A 17,534-nucleotide genomic window follows, 5' to 3' on the forward strand; every position below is an offset into this window, starting at 1 on the left:
AGTCAAGGGCATGTACATTGGTTGCGGGCACATCCCTGGTAGGGGGTGTGCAAGAGGCAGCTGGTCGATGTTTCTCTCTCATCTGTTTTTAGCTTTCTATCCCTCTTCCTTCTTCTCTGTAAAAAATTGATAATATATATATATATATATATATATATATATATATATAAATAGTGACATAAGGACAGACATTTCCATCAAAGACCATGATAATATTTCATTTGATTTCAGAGGCATTCATTCTGTGGTTACTATTTTGGCAGCTTTGAGGAAATTTTTGTTTTCTCTCTGAGCATGCTTACTTGTTAATGCTTTTAAAACTTGCAGCCACAAATAGCTACCACCTTGAAAATATGGGGAGAGGGGATAAAGTGCAAAAAGAGATTGAGGGCATTTCAACTGATAGTCACTCGCTATGCACCCTTCCATTTTAGAATGAGGGGCAGGCAGAAATCAGAGGATGAGCAGCCAAGCTTATGTAAGTCTGACTCTGAAGCAGGAAGGAATTTGCTATTTTAAAAGAGAGGCATTGCACTGCATTAAAAAATAAATAAATAAAATAAATTAGGCAGCCTTATTTTATGAGCAAGGGGAGAAAAAGTTAAAATTACCTACAATTTAAAGCAAAGACTGAATTCAGATGACTTGAAGTGGGAAATTGTCTTTTATGATTTGACCCCAGTACACACGAGTGGGATTCTGCTTGAGGGGACTGGAGCTATGAAAACATGCTGTCTTCTAAAAGTACTAACTGTCCTTTTAAAAAAAGAAATGTCAAACTGATTACCTGATAACTTGAGGAACCATTTTCAAAAACTCCAGATAGTAGCTCACAACATCTAAAAGACAAATTGTGACCTTTCCTCTTAGGCAGCACCAGAAGGAGAAAGTGTCCGTGAGGCATGGGGATGGGTGGGGAGTATGGCTTGTACATTTGGGTAACCCAATATCGAGTAACAATGGTGACTTGTAAACAATGCACTTTGATGCTGAATTTACACTATTGGGCACTAAGTAGTCCCCAATTTTCTAAAATGTGTGCAATTCTTTAAATAGTTCTTAAAGTAAAAAATGGAATATTAATGAGAAACTTCTATTCAGTGCCTGATTTTAACTGATATGTGAAAAATAAGATCTATTCTTTAAGAATATTAACAACTTAGTCCTAGCCAGTGACTTATTTGGCTGGAGCATTGTTCCCACACCAAAGGTTGTAGGTTCTATTCTGGTCAGGGAACATTTCCAAGTTGTGGTTTTATCCCCAATTGGTGCACCAATCCATGTTTTTCTCTCACATTGATGTTTCTCTCTATATATACTCCCTTCTTCAATCTCTAAAAAACAAACAAACAAAAAAGCATAAATGGAAACATATCCTCAGGTGATAATTTATCGATAAAAAGAGAATATTAAAAACTTATAAAACCTGTATAAGCAAAACTAAAGTAGTATCTGAAAGTGTACAGAAAAACACAGAAGGCAGAGATGAAGGCCTGAGGGTAAGGGGGGTAGAGAGGGTCAATTGGGTACAAAAGGGACATCTGTAATACTTTCTTTTTTTTTAAGATTTATCTTTATTTTAAAAAGTATTACAGATGTCTCCTTTTTTATTCCCATTGACGCCTCCACCCAGCCTTCCCAGGCCTTTATCACACTGTGTCCCCGGATCTGAATACTTTCAGCAATAAAGATAAATTTTTAAAAATACATTCAGACATATTTAATGAATACCCACATTCCAGACTACTGCATCTAGTAATACTTAATTAACAATGCTAGATTTTACAAAGTAATTTAATGCATGAGATCTAATATATGAGAGTTAATTAACTTTTAAATGGCCAGTAGAAAGCTTTAAAATAGTCCAAAGTCAAACCAACAACAACAAAAAAAAATATTGCACATGAATGTTGTTGATCATTACAAGGAGTCACACACAAATGAAGTGAACTGATTTAATGATTTACCACTGCATTCTAAATATGCTTTAGCAGTTTACATGTTTAAGATTTATTAACTGCTTTAATGGATTATGAACTTTGTGTGGGATGTTAGAGTGACCTTCTCCAAGGATTTTGCCATATATATATATATATATATATATATATATATATATATATATATGTAATTCCCAAAGAAGCAACTGAAAGTTTATCAATGTTTGAAAGTGGGTATGGTCTGAATTTGCAAGATAAAGAATGAGTCTATTTCTGAAAATGTAATCCAATGTAAGGATTTATAAATTTGTTACACATTATATAGTTCCTGGATAATTCACTTAATTCTATTAATAATTTCAAGAGGCTAAGCAACTTTTAAATCTTTATAGTTCTCAAGTGAAAAATGTGTTATTGCAACAAGTCTTTTCTCCTTACAAAGCCAAATTTACATATGCTAGAATTCCACAATTAAAAATCCCCAAAGACCAACTTTGCAATGGTCTCTTCTAAATTGCCAGGCATGGTTTTGCATTCTTAAATTTTAAAATGGATAAAATTTCACATTTTCATGCATTAACACATTAACCAGGGATTGACTTTCTGATTTTTGTGATCAGGCATAGTATTTTGTAAAACTAAAATTGAATATGCAAATTACAAAAGGTTAGGTGTGTTTTGAAAACACACTTAGAGTGCACTAACTAATAAATGGAATTGCTAGCTTTGATGTTGAGCTCTACATAACACTGTTTGTCTTTTACTGAAGTAGATAAGCTTCAGTGAAATGATGGATTATTATTAGACCCAGTGAATTATAAATATTTTAATTAAATTTCATAATATATTCCTAAAATGCAAATTTTAGATTGTAATAAATCCTTGTAATTATATCATATATTTAATAAACTGTTTTTAGAAGTTACTCTAATAAAAGTAAATACTGGGGAAAATAAATATGAAATGGGAAATAAATATGAAATGAAAAATTTGGAATAGGAAGTGAAGATGTTCAATCCAATTTAAAAATTTGAGAAATTGGTCAGTGTTTAATAGTCTCATCCCCTAATATTGTGGCTTTTTGCATATGAAATAAATTTGACAACAAAGTGGACAATCTATAAGAAATGAATAAATTCTTAGAAGCATACAGTCTTCCATGACTGAGTCAAGAAGAAACAACAAATCTGAATAGATGAATACCTACTAACTAAATAAAATCAGTAATAAAAAATAATAATTAATTAATTTAAAAGCAACAAGAGCAACAACAAAACTGCCAACAAAAAAATCTTAATCCAGCCGAAGCTGGTTTGGCTCAGTGGTAGAGTGTCGGTCTGTGGACTGAAAGGTCCCAGGTTCGATTCTGGTCAAGGGCATGTACATTGGTTGCAGGCGCATCCTCAGTAGGGGGTGTGAAAGAGGCAGCTGGTCGATGTTTCTCTCTCATTGATGTTTCTAGCTCTCTATCTCTCTCCCTTCATCTCTGTAAAAAATCAATAAAATATATATTTTTTTTAAAAAAACCTTAATCCAATGGCTTCAAGGGTGAATTTTACCAAACATTCAAAGGAAAATTAACTCCTATCATTCCAAAAAAATTAAAGAAGGGCTTCCAAACTCATTTTACAAGGACAGCTTTGCTGAATTAAAAACACAAAGACATTACAAAAAAAAAATTATAGGTCAATATTTCTGATGAACATGGATGTAAGAATATTCAACAAAATATTAGCAAATCTAATTTAGCAATACATTAAAAAGATCAAGCACCATGATCAGGTGGGATTTAGTCCTGGAGTGCAAAATTGGTTCAATCCACAAATCAATTAATGTGATAAACCACATAAAATTGAGAATAAAAATATGATTGAGACAATAGATGCAGATAACACTTAAAATACAATATATATTTATAGTTAAAATGCTCAACAAAGTAGGAATAAAAGAAACATACCCCAATATAATAAAGGACACATATGACAAATGCATAGCTAGCATCATAGTCAAAAGGGAAAACTAAATGTTTCACTTAAAATCAGGAACAAGACAGTGTCCACTTTCACTGCTTTTATTCAGCATAATATTGTAAGTCCTAACCATAATAATCAGGCAAGAAAAAAAAGGCTTGCTGAAACTCATTTGGCTCAGTGGATAGAGCTGCGGACTGAACGGTCCCAGGTTCAATTTCAGTCAAGGGCATATACCTTGGTTGTGGGCACATCCCCAGTAGAAGGTGTGCAGGAGGCAGCTGATCAATGTTTCTCTCTCATTGATGTTTCTAACTCTCTATCCCTCTCCCTTCCTCTCTATAAAAAATCAATAAAAATGGTTTTTTTAATTAAATTGGAATGGAAGAAAAAACTGTCATCATTTGCAGATGACATGATACTGTATGTAGATAATCCTAAAAATTCCACAAAAAAACTACTAGAACTAATAAGTGAATTCAATAGAAAGGACATAAAATTCATATTCTGAGTTTAGAAGCATTTTTATACACCAATAACAAACTATCAGAAAGAGAAATTAAGAAAGCAATACCATTTACAATTGCATCAAAAAATACCTAGGAATAAATTTAACCAAGGAAGTAAAAGACCTGTATTCAGAAAATTGTAACACACTGAAGAAAGAAATTGAAGGTATAAATGAATGTAAACATATACTCTGCTCATAAATAGGAATAATTACAGCATCATTAAAAAACTACTAGAACTAATAAGTGAATTCAATAGAAAGGACATAAAATTCATATTCTGAGTTTAGAAGCATTTTTATACACCAATAACAAACTATCAGAAAGAGAAATTAAGAAAGCAATACCATTTACAATTGCATCAAAAAATACCTAGGAATAAATTTAACCAAGGAAGTAAAAGACCTGTATTCAGAAAATTGTAACACACTGAAGAAAGAAATTGAAGGTATAAATGAATGTAAACATATACTCTGCTCATAAATAGGAATAATTACAGCATCATCAAAAGCAATCTACAAATTCAATATAGTTTTTATTAAAATACCAATGTCATTTTTTTGCAAATAATTGTAATATTTATATGGAACTACAAAAGACCCCCAAAGTAGCTAAAGCAGTGTTTTAAAAGTTGGAGGTATCATGCTATCTAATATCAAACTATATTATAAGGTTATACTGTTAACAAAAACAGTATGGTACTGACATGAAAACAGACACTTAGATCAATGGAACAGAATAGAAAGCCCAGAAATTAATCTATGCCTTTATATTCAATTAATATTTGATAAATGAGGCAAGAATATACAATGAGAAAAAGATATCTCTCCTATAAATGGTGTGGGGAAAACTGAATGGATATATGCAAAAAACAACAACAAAACAAAACAAAAACAAAACACTAGATCACCTCCTCTATCATACACAAGAATAAACTCAAAATGGATTCAAGACTGAAATGTTAGACTGAAAACCATAATGACCTGAGATGAAAACATAGGCAGTAAAATCTCAGGTATTTCTCCAAACTATCACATGGTGGAAGATATTTGCCAATTACACATCTGATAAGGGATTAATATCCAAAATTTATGAAGAACTCATACAACTTAACATTAAAAATACAATCAATCTAATTTTAAAAAAATGAGCAAAGGACCGGAATAGGTATTTCTCTAGACAGTACTTACAAAATGCCAAAAGACATATGATGATGTATGCAGGGGAAATAAATCCAGCTGTGTTTAAATAGAGAGATCTTTCACATATTCATCCCATAATGCAATTGAGGAGAAGTCATTTATTGCTCAGAAAAAATAATGTAGTGGCATTGAGAATTACATTTCATTTTGCTGGCATCACCATTCATTACTACTGTAGCTAGTGTGTGAATCAGAACATGAGATACATCAATCAGTCCCCAATACCTGCTCAACATGCAACTCACAAAATATTTTATTTGCTTGAAACTGATTGACAATTTAAGCAAATTGGGAAAAACACAAATATTTTATCACTTTATGCACGAGTCACATCCCTGGGTGAATTTTGAGAATCACATAATCATGACTCTTTTTTGTTGTTGTTCAAAAAAATAAATGTTATTGATATATAACTCACAAAAAGTAAATGAATTATGTTTAAATGCGTGTGTGTGTGTGTGTGTTTGGAGAAAAATGAAATGTGTACATGTTATAACTACATTCTGCCTCCTGCTATAAAATATATAATTTAATTTTAAAAAGTTCTATTTATCTATTTCAAGGTAGTGGACAACACTTTGTGTATGTCAACTCATCTGGTCCCAAAGAAGGATACACCGCAAGAATCACTACTTCTCAGTACTTCCCGGCAAGCCTCGGAATGTGTACCGTTCGGTTCTGGTTCTACATGACCGATCCCAGGAGTATGGGAGTACTAAAGGTACAAAAGCAAGACAGAGATTGTGTTGCACTAAAATCTTTGTAGGATGTCTTTTAACATGTTTTTTTCATAATCTTATAAACTTTTTCTTTCTTATTATCTCTAATTTGGGCATATCAGTGTCATGGGGGCAGAGGTATTTCAACAGATGTGTTGCATTTGTAAGAACTCTCTGCAGTTATGACATGGGGAAGTTTGCTGGACAGGACAGATCACTCCTTATCAGGGGTCTGAGAACTTAACAATTGTTCATGTGTTTTCTAAAGTAATTAAGACCAAAAGTCTAACTAATATTATCTGGAATTGTAATGAGGAAGAATCTCTTATATTTTAATATTAAAAAGAGTTTTTAAAGGAATAAAATGAATAATAATGTGCATTGTTGGTATATATGTGGATAAATATTCTTATTTGTTGTTATCAATATGAAATTATGAAGACTATTTTGGTAATTGAAAGCTTCATATTTTTTATAATAATTATCAAAACATTAGAGGCCAGATCTATGAAATTCATGCACAGGTGTGGGGGGGTTTCCCTCAGTCGAGCCTGCACCCTCTCCAATCTGAACACAGTGGGATCGGGCCTAAATGGTCAGTTGGACATCCCTCTCAATCCAGGACTGCTGGTTCCCAACTGCTCACCTGCCTGCCTTCATGATTGCCCCTAACCTCTTCTGCCTGCCAGCCTGATCATTCCATTACCACTTCCCTGCCAGCCTGAGTGATGTCTAACTGCTCCCCTGCCAGCCTGTTTGCCCCTAACTTCCTTCCCCTGCAGATCTGATCACCCCTAACTGCACTCCCCTACAGGCTTGATTGCCACTAACTGCCCTCCCTTGCAGGCCTGGTCCCTCCCAACTGCCCTCCCCTGCTGGCCATCTTGTGGTGGCCATTTTGTGCTCTCATGGGGGCAGGATTTTTGACCACAGGGGGGAAGCTATTTTGTGTGTTGGAGTGATGATCAATTTGCATATATATATACATATATATATATATATATATACATATATATATATATATTTTTTTTTTTTTTTTAAAATTATTATTAGATAGGATTAGATAGGATAAAAGCCTGGTGAATGGGTAGGGGCCAGCTGGTTTTCCCTGAAGTGTGTCCATATCAGGGTAGGGGTTCCCTTGGGTCATGGGGCAGCCTGGGTGAGGGGCCTGTGGTGGTTTGCAGGCCAACAACGCCCCCCCCCCCCTGTGGTGGTTTGCAGGCCAACAGCACCCCCCCCCACCTCCCCCCGGTGACCCAAGCAGAGATCCTGGTATCTGAGATTTATTTATCTTCTACAATTGAAACTTTGTAGCCTGGAGTGGAGGCCTGGGCTTGCTAGGGTGTACAGAAAGCTTGGCTTCCCCCATCGCCAGGGGAAACTCTAGCCTCCTGCTCTCTCCAGCTCCATGGCTGCCACTATTTTTGTTGGGATTTATTCATCTTCTATAATTGGAACTTTGTAGCATTGAGTGGAAGCCTGGGCCAGCTAGGGTGTGTGGAAAGCTTGGCTTCCTTCATTTCCAGGGAAACCCAACCCCTTCCTGCTCTCTCTGTGGCCACAGCCATCTTGGTGGGGTTAATTTGCATACTTTCTCCTGATTGACTTGTGGGTGTAGCTTATGGGCATGGCTTATGGGTGTAGTGGAGTGCTGGTTAATTTGCATATTACTCTTTTATTAGATAGGGTAATATATTAAACTATGTTAGTGAATAATTAGTGATAAAGAGAAATGTTTATATCTCATTAATAACTAAAGCAGTTAATAAAAATGCATTCCAGAATGTCATTTAAAACATATATCTAATTTTGAGTGTATCGGGGTGTGTGTGTGTGTGTGTGTGTGTGTGTGTGTGTGTGTATATATATATATATATATATATATATATATTAATCTATATAAATATCTACATTGTTAAAAGAAATATATGCAAACATACACAAACAATGGTTAATTATCTCTAGATGGTGGAGAAAAAATGTTATCTTATTATTTTTACTCATTAATTTTATAATTGTCTGCATTAAATATGCAATACCTTTCTAATTTAAAAAATTTATATCTAAAGGGTGTTTAAATTGAGAGGGCTGAGAGACACTGATCTATTGTAGAATGTGCCATAACAGATGACCACTTGAGTTCATAAAGAGCAAATGTAGTCTTGGAGCACATGGCAGAGTATAATTGTGCTAATCTGAAACTACTTACAGTGATTACATAAATCCTTTAGAAAGGGTGTGGCAAGGAAACTACCTAAGGTGAGGTTTCTAGTAGAGGATTTATGAGGCAATGAAAATAGTACAACATTCCTAATAGAGATTTCCAATTGTAGATTGTGGTTAGTGTGCTTTCTTGCCAGCACAAATTTAATGAAATTATATTAAGTACTGCATAATCTCTGCCCTTCTGTGTTCTGTTCTGTTCTGTATCCCTGAGAACTACATTTCCCAAGCTTCTTTGCTCTCTGCTACCTGGATAAGTTTGACCAATGAAAGGCACTGGCCAAAGACAGAGGCAGGAAGAGGAGGCAAGCCTTCCCTTTCTCTCTATTTTGGCTGACTTTCTAACTGCATCTCAACTGTAACTCTGTTTCATCCAGATAGGCACTGGCTCCTTAGTTCTAACTCCCACTAAGTAAGCCTGCCAAATTCTAGCTTCTTTCAGCAACTCAATTTTGGTGGCTACTTCCCTTTAATGCTCTAGTTTTAGGGATGTGGAAACATCTTCCTGTGCATACTCATCTATTGTCTCATAAATTTCTTGGTGGTTTCTCATCTCTGCAATAAATTTTGTAACCAATTCCCCATATTAAATTTCCTCTATTTTTGAAATATGTTAGAGTAGTTTATATTGTATAGCTTGTCCCTGCCTGATATTAGTGCCCACCCCAAAGAAAATACAAATCTTTTGAAAATATTAATTTGTAAAATAATGAAAAATTTTGAGTCAGCACCAGTCAGTTTAAATTTGTCTGCTTATGTTAACTTATTAAAAACTATCCTCTGGTAGGGAAGACAGAAAACAAAATTAGAAACACCTTAATATGAAAACTTCAATTTGTGATACAATACCATGAAGCAAATAAAACAGATTTTGGTGATGAATAATTACTTAGGGTCTGCTGAGAGTGTTATTTTATACTGAATGGTAAGGAATCCTCCCTAAGAAAAATAATGTTTGAATTTATATTTGAAAAACAAGACAGAGCCAAAACCGGTTTGGCTCCTTGGATAGAGCGTTGGCCTGTGGACTGAAAGGTCCCAAGTTAGATTCAGGTCAAGGGCATGTACCTTGGTTGCGTTCACATCTCCAGTAGGGGGTGTGCAAGAGGCAGCTGATTCTCCTTGATGTTTCTAACTCCTTATCCCTCTCTCTTCCTCTCTGTAAAAAAATCAATAAAATATATTTTTTAAAAAGATAAAAGAAAAAAAAAAAAAAAGAAGAAAGACAAGACAGAGCCAGCTTTGTTCTAGGCAGAGGGAGTAAGTCAATAAAAAGGTGCAAAGGTGAAAGGAATGTGAGGGCCAGAACAGCTGGCACAAAATTATATATATATATATATATATATATATATATATATATATATATATATATATCATATATCATATATATCAAACAGGCAGGGGCCAGCTCCTGTAGGGACTGATGACTGTGAGATTAGATTTTATTTAAGAACCATGCAATGTCATTGGGGAGTGTCTTGGACTGCTATAACAAATTACCATGGACTAGGTGGTTTACACAAGAGAAATTTACAGCTCACAGTCCTGGGGGCTGAAAAATCCAAGGTCAAAATGCCAGCTAGTTCAGTTTCTGTTGTGCATCCTCTTCCTGGTTTGCACATGGATGCCTTCTCTGTGTGCTCACTGGCAGAGAGATCATCTCTCCTGGGTCTCTTTTATAACCACACAAATCCCATTCAGAGGGCCTTCACCCTCATGAGCTAATTACCTCTCAAAGGCCCCACCAAAAACTAAAGCATTGGGGATGAGGGCTTCGCCATATGAATTTGGTGAGACATACAAGCATCCAATTCATAGCAGAGTGTGAAACTGTAGAATAATATAAGCTTATTTGATAATTTAAAAGACTGCCCCACAACTACAGGGAAAAGGAATGAGTGCTGGTAGCAGGAGGAGGACAGAAGTGGAAGTGAAGCAAGAAGACACGTTAGATGATTTCTAGAAGTTTGGGCAAAGAAGTTAGGGCTTGATCTAAAGTGGAGTGTTAGGATAAACTAAAAGCAATTTCTACATAATGAGCAAGACTTAAATTTTCACTGGTATATTAAGATTATTTTCTAAATTACTCATGCTTTAATGTTATAGTATATTATAGAGGGCATCATATAAATCTACTAGTCAAAGAAGACTTGTACAGTTGAGGAGATCAAAGTGAAATTCAATTATGAGCTTTCTATAACTTTTTGGGATAAAAAGCCAAACAATTCAGATTTATCCCAGCCTGCAAAGTAGATGTTACATAGAGAAGGCAACTGTTTTATAAGAACTGGGAAGCCTGATGGTGAATGAATAATATTCAGAATAATAAAATGTTCATACAGGCATCAATATCCTTTTATTCAAAAGCTCAGGAAATTATAGAATGATGCTAATACATTATTTTCTAGGTCATTTTTCCCCCACTTACCTACCTACATATAAAATTAAAAGCACTCCTTAAAACAGTGCTAGTTACTTTTGAATCACATTGCCAAAATAACCTCAGTGAACCAAATAAATTTCCCATGAGATTATTTAATCCCAGTATTTTAGCTTGTTTTAATATTTAATACTAACTCATGTGAGTTACTTAATATCTATGAAAAGAGGTAAAGTTTGACACTGGACAAAAAGCATTCCTGTAAAAAGTGACTATTATCCTTTAATATCCAAACTCATTTTTTAAAGATACACAAAGGAAGGCAGGTAACTTGAATAATTAATACTTCTACAACTATTTTGGGTAATTTGTAGAAATTTCTAATTGCTTGTGAAGAAAAAAAAACATAACCAAATACTTAAAACTGTGTTCAGTGATAAGAGATGAATTCATATATCTATATGGGTTTCTAGTAGCCTATTTTTCATATTTCAGAACAGTTAACCTTTTGTGTTGACATAGAGTTAGGGTTTTTTAGACCTAAATGATTTCTGCTAAAACCTATGGAATTAAGCATGTGATTGTCCCATTCAGGAAGTCATTATTGTTGTAGTCAGTGTTTGTGAGATTTTCTTTGCTTTGCTGTGATGTTTAGGAAGATAGTAAGAGCAGAGAAAAATAAAAATAGCAGAGAGTAGTATTAGATGATTACTATATGCTGTGCACTGTCTAAAGTGTTTAACATGTATTGACCGGTCTAATCCTCATTGAGGCAAGCACTAACATTGTCTGCTTTTTATTTATTTATTTATTTTTTAATCCTCACCCAAGGGTATTTTTCTCATTGGTTTCTAGAGAGAGTAGGAGATAGGAAGAGGGAGAGAGAGACAGACACACACACAGAGAGAGAGAAGACATCAAATGTAGAGAGACACATCATGTTGCCTCCTGAAAGCACCCCCACCCACCAGGGCTCAGGAATGTACAAAGGATGTATGTGCCATTGACTGCTGGAAGCAATGAGATTGTTCTCAGGAGTGGGCGTCCATTTTACAGGAACACCAGGTGTCTCTCCACCCCCACATCCTGCTTGCTTCAGGCAATTTAGCAATCGACCTAGAGGCCCAGGTTTCCTTATTGAATTAAAGGCATGCTTAATAGACTAACAATATACACCAACCAAATAAAATGACAGATAAAACTACATTCAACAGATAACATATAGACTTAATAAATTGCTGTTCCCTTCCTGAATCTCTTCCTATTCTGTTCTCCAAAGCATTGACTGGCCTTTAAAGTTATTTTAGCTAAAATCTGCTGGTCCCAAGGCATCCTATGGTAATTTTTAAACAAAGCATCAGAGCATTCCCTGGTGAGATGATTAACAGCTCACTCTCTCTAGCTGCCTTTGAACCTCTGGATAGGAGAGGCAGAGGATCTGGCAAGGCCCTTTTTCTTATACGGACTTTTTATCCCTGATACAAATTAGGCATAATAGTGATTGAACAAGACCCCACATAATTAAAGATGACAATGGCACTCTTTTTCCTTGAGCCTGATTTGAAAGAGTATCTTTAAACATTTTAATTTCTTTATCCTTGAACATGGAAGCTAAAAATTTACAAAAATATTTTTGCCTTTTGGTCAAATCCTTCCCCATTATGGCCTGGCTCAAAACAAAAGACTTTCTTGCCCACCTTAGGCTCTCGACCTCCAAGACTTGGTGCAAGTTTTACACGCAGTGAATCTCCCCACTGAATTTTCTGTGACCCACCTTTATCAGTGCTTCACTTCTTTTCTTCGCTCTGGCGAATCTTCTTCTCTAGATGTCCTTATCTTAGGTGACATTAATGCCAGGGTTTTACTCATCATCTGCTAGAGTTCAAGGAATCCACATTCAGCCAACGGGTGGAGAACCCACAGGCTCAATCAGCCCTTTGCTGGATCCTAGCACCAAGTCCAAGTCCAAGGGATGGTCCTGGGTGAGCTTCTTTGGAATCCTGTCGTGACTATGCCAAGTAATGTTAATGTAAAAAACAAACAAACAAACAAACAAAAAACAAATGAACAACAACCATTGAACCTGTAAACAATTTTTTTTGAGTTTATTTGAGCCAAACTCTTGACATATGCTGGGAAGCAGAACCTCATTTGACCCCGAATCAAACCTATGACCTATGGACTGATGCTCTAACCACTTACCCAAACAAGCTAGGGCTAATATTATCCACATTTTAATAAAGAAAATAATGTGTCAGAGGAAGCTTCAGGAGCATGTCTGAAGTCCTAGAGCTAGGAGGTGGCAGGCTTTGGCGTCCCCAGAGCCACTGGCTCCAGTCTGTGTTTACTCTTTCAGATCTAGATAGCAATTTTTATGGCACATTTTAGTTTTCTTTATTTTTATTATTCAAAATTATTCCTTATTTTCTACAAATATTTATTGAAATCTAGTCCTTTAAACATTGGTGAGTGGGTGCTATATGTATTTGTTTTACCTATAATTGCCTATGTCATCCACCATGTCATCCTTTTTTTCTGTTTTTCTTTCTTTTATTTTTTAAAGTAAAGACATATTTTTTTTAAATGTCTTTATTATTGAAAGCACTACATATGTCCCCCCCCCTTTTTTTCCCTATTGACTACCTCCACCCCATACCTGCCCCTCCCAGGTCTTCACCATACGATTGTCTGTGTCCATAGGCTGTGTATATATATGCATACAAGTTCCCCAATTAATCTCTCCCAACCCACCTCCCATCCCCACCTTCCCTCTGTGATTCATCGGTTTGTTCTATGCTTCCATGTCTCTAGATCTATTTTGTTCATCAATTTATTTTGTTCATTAGATTCCACTTATGAGTGAGATCATGTAATACTTGTCTTTCTTTGATCTGCTTATTTCACTTTGCATAATACTCTCTAGGTCCATCCATGCTGTCTCAAAGGGTAAGAGATCCTTCTTTTTAATAGCTGCATAACATTCCATATCTCAGCTTGTTTATCCACTCATCTGCTGGTGGCCACTTGGGCTGTTTTCAGATCTTAGCTATTCTAAATTTTGTTTTTATGAAACAGGGGTGTATACATTCTTTCTGACTGGTGTTTTGAGTTTCATGGCAGTCCTTATTTAATTTTTTGAGGAAACTGCATACTGTTTTCCATAATGGCTGTACCAGTCTGCATTCCATCAGCAGTGTACTAAGTGTTCTGCTGCTTTTAATGATTAACTGTTGAAAGAGTAGTTCAAGGATCACCAAGACTACATCTCTTTGTCAAACTGATTAAGACCTTCTCTGGTCAGTTTTGAACTTCTCAAGTTTCTCATCACATTTACAGATGTCCTAGTAGAAGAGTCAGACCATTCAGAGGGTGGCTTTCTGCACGCTAATGACAAAGGAAATTCTCTTTATTCCCTGGATGCTCCCAGACCCCTGACCTTCAGAGTAAGAAGTCTGGAAAAGGAGGAAGAGTTTCATCCCATTCAACCTTGTTTCTTAAAACACAAAGTGAGAGTGGGCCTGCTGGGGCATGAGATTACCTAGAAAGGACATTTGACGTACCAATCAGCACCTAATGTTACCACCCACATAACTATGGTTATGAAGAATAATTGAGTAATGAAGCAATGAAATATGGAGCATGAACGTTTCCTAGTAGTAGAGGGAAAAATAGATTTATTTTCACTTAGTTGTGGCACCATTTACCATTTAGTACAGTGAAGAATAACTTACAAACTGATAACCTCTGTTAAAATGATGCCAAAAAGGCTCCTGTTATTACTGTGAGATATCACCACACAGATGAGGACCTGGCCCATTTTGTAATTATCATGAATGCAGCATAAATTCCTCCAGGCATATGTTGAATGAAAAAGAAAACCAATAAAAAAAATGTTGTTTCAAAAGAGAAAAAATATTGAAAATGCTTTTTACATTTTTAAAAATATGTATTAAAAATTAAATAGGTACTCATTGTATTATATGTCCTTAAGGCAATTTACACATCTGGTTATTTTGTTTTATTCCTTTTTTATATTATTAATGCTTAATTTTAAAATGTTATGATGTTAATATTATGAGATTTGTTGGGAGTCACTATCAGTATTACATCTATAATATTATTCTTTTTTAAAAGCACATTTTTATTGATGCTCCAGATTAACCACTTCTCTTTCATCCCAGTTTATGCTAAAGCTCATGGTGATAGTTTTCACCAGTGGTGGCACACTGCTTATCAAGAGCAGCCTCTATATTTATAAAAGCCTAAGCGACCATTATGACCAGACAACTGAAAGACCAGACAACCAGCAGGTAGCTATGATGTGGCCTGACCACCGGGGGGCAGACACTCAATGCAGGAGCTGCCTTCTGGAGGTCAGTGCACTCCCACAGCCAAACTCCCGGGGTGGCCAACCTTGCATAGGCTCTCCCTCCAGCCACCCGGCCCCAATTAGCCCTGATTAGCCCTGATCACTGGCCAGGCTGAGGGACCCCAACCATGAACGAATTCATACACTGTGCCTCTAGCTTGAAAATAATAGTAGATTGTGTTTAAGAGAGGAAACCATAGTATATGCAATATCCCCAGATATAAATGGTAGATATATGTGTAGGAGTCATGGAGCATAACACATTCCTGCTATCTAAACAGTCTTTCAGAAGATCTAGATTGTACTCTAAATTGAGCATCTTATGTATTTTAAGCGGAAATATAGGAAGCAATATACTGGGACAGTAGTTTTCCACGTGTCACATACACTGCTGCATTGCAATCAGTTGTAAGATGTAACAAAGTAATATATAATAAAAACTGTTAAAATGAACCTAACTATTTATGTGATTTCCTCCCTTTTTGAGAATAGATTCAAGGTGGGTTTTTTTTTTTCAATATAGTATCAGTGTTCCATATCTTAATCTGATAGGTCCTATTATATTAAATAAAAGAGAAAGGTAAGGTTGCATGTGCCATGTGCCAGGCATTTTGCTGGGTGGGGTGCATGCCAGACGAGCTTTGCCTTGTAGAGTGTGTCTAACACACAACCATCATCTATCACAACATAAGAATCAAGGGCTTTTGTTACCAGATTAGCAAAGGTGAGTGTGTAGATCTTGCCAGCAAAGAGATACTTCAATAGTGTAGCTAAAACCGACTATGCTGAGATGTGCTGTGATCTCCCATTGCAGAGAATAGAAAAAAATGTGATGGTGAAACATACTACTATAAGTTACAATTAAATTATAAATGGAGCTGAGTGGTCAGGCACCATTTGAAATGTAAAAGCTGACACTCAAGAGAAGGAGCTAATCTAATCTGACCTTCACAATAAACTTTTCCTTTGGAATATAATAAAATCCGAAAAAGAAAAGTAACCTCAACTTGAATAAATATGCTGCTAAACATTAAAATCATGTCATAGTTTTAAGACACAGACATGGGAATTTGCAAAAGAAGGTATTTCTTACACCTGCCAACATTGGGTCGGTATAAAGTCACCATAAGAAAGATCCCAAAACCAGCTTTGCTTAAAAGTCTGAGTCTTGACAAAACCCAGTTTGGTTCAGGGGATAGAGTGTCAGTCTGCAGACTCAAGGGTTCCAGGTTTGATTCTGGTTAAGGGCATGTTCCTTGGTTGTGGGCACATCCCCAGTAGGGGGTGTGCAGGAGGCAGCTGATCAGTGTTTCTCTCTCATCAATGTTTCTAGCTCTCTATGCCGCTTCCTTCCTCTCTGTAAAAAATCAGTAAGACATATATTTTTTAAAAAGTCTAGGTCTTTTATTTTATATAAAATTTTTAAAATGTCATATTTGATTAAAGTAATTTTCTTTTACATTCTTATTTCATGAAATCTATTAATCTATTTTCCTTAGAGATCCTGGGTTTAATGCTTTGTTTAGGAAGCACTTTCCTGCCATAAAAATAATCTTACTTATTTTAGATTTATACAGTTTTGATTTCTATACTTAATTAATCCTCTTATACTTCATTTTGTGTACGTATGGTGAGAAGTTAGAAGCTCCTAATTTTTGCTGTTTGTAAGCCAGTTCCTCCACCACCACCATTGATTCAGTACTGTGTTCTCTCCTGTTGATTTGACATGCTTCCGTTATTATACGTGAAATTTATATATGCATTTGTAAATTTTCTACAGATGCATAAAAGAAAGGTTGTTTCTTAATTTTATTTCAAAAATAGATAGAGGGATAGAAAGACAATAGAAACACAGAGATACATACTAATCCTCTACATGCTTACTGGTATCTACTAAGTTTGTCAATTTGGGAAAAATGTATTTTAAATTCCTCCAATTTGATTATAGAATTCTCAGTTTGTCTTTTTGTTTATATCCATCTCAGCCCTTTATAGCTCAAAGCTATATTGTTGATTGTGTAAGAATTCAACAGTTATATCTGCTTGGGGAATTAGAACTTTTATCAAGTTTAAACACCCCTCTTTATACTTTCCCTGAAATATTTTGCCTGTTAATAACTTGGATGTTCTTACCATTTAAAAAATAATTTCTGCCAAAACCAGTTTGGCTCAGTGGATAGAGCGTCGGCCTGTGGACTGAAGAGTCCTGGGTTCGAATCCGG

General features: G+C 35.5%; 1 protein-coding gene across 1 annotated transcript in view; it reads left to right on the forward strand.

Moving 5' to 3' along the window:
• Nucleotides 1-17,534, forward strand: part of MALRD1 (MAM and LDL receptor class A domain containing 1) — a gene marked incomplete at its 5' end in the record, with an annotated part of 553,418 nt that overhangs the window by 387,470 nt on the left and 148,414 nt on the right. Inside the window, one exon of the mRNA XM_084867858.1 lies at nucleotides 6,182-6,339. Coding sequence (XP_084723984.1) covers nucleotides 6,182-6,339 — 158 coding nt within the window. The remainder of the gene's footprint in view (nucleotides 1-6,181; nucleotides 6,340-17,534) is intronic.

The sequence above is a fragment of the Pipistrellus hanaki genome (genome assembly GCF_964339955.1).
Source record: "Pipistrellus hanaki genome assembly, chromosome: 1".
Taxonomy (NCBI): Eukaryota; Metazoa; Chordata; class Mammalia; order Chiroptera; family Vespertilionidae; genus Pipistrellus; species Pipistrellus hanaki.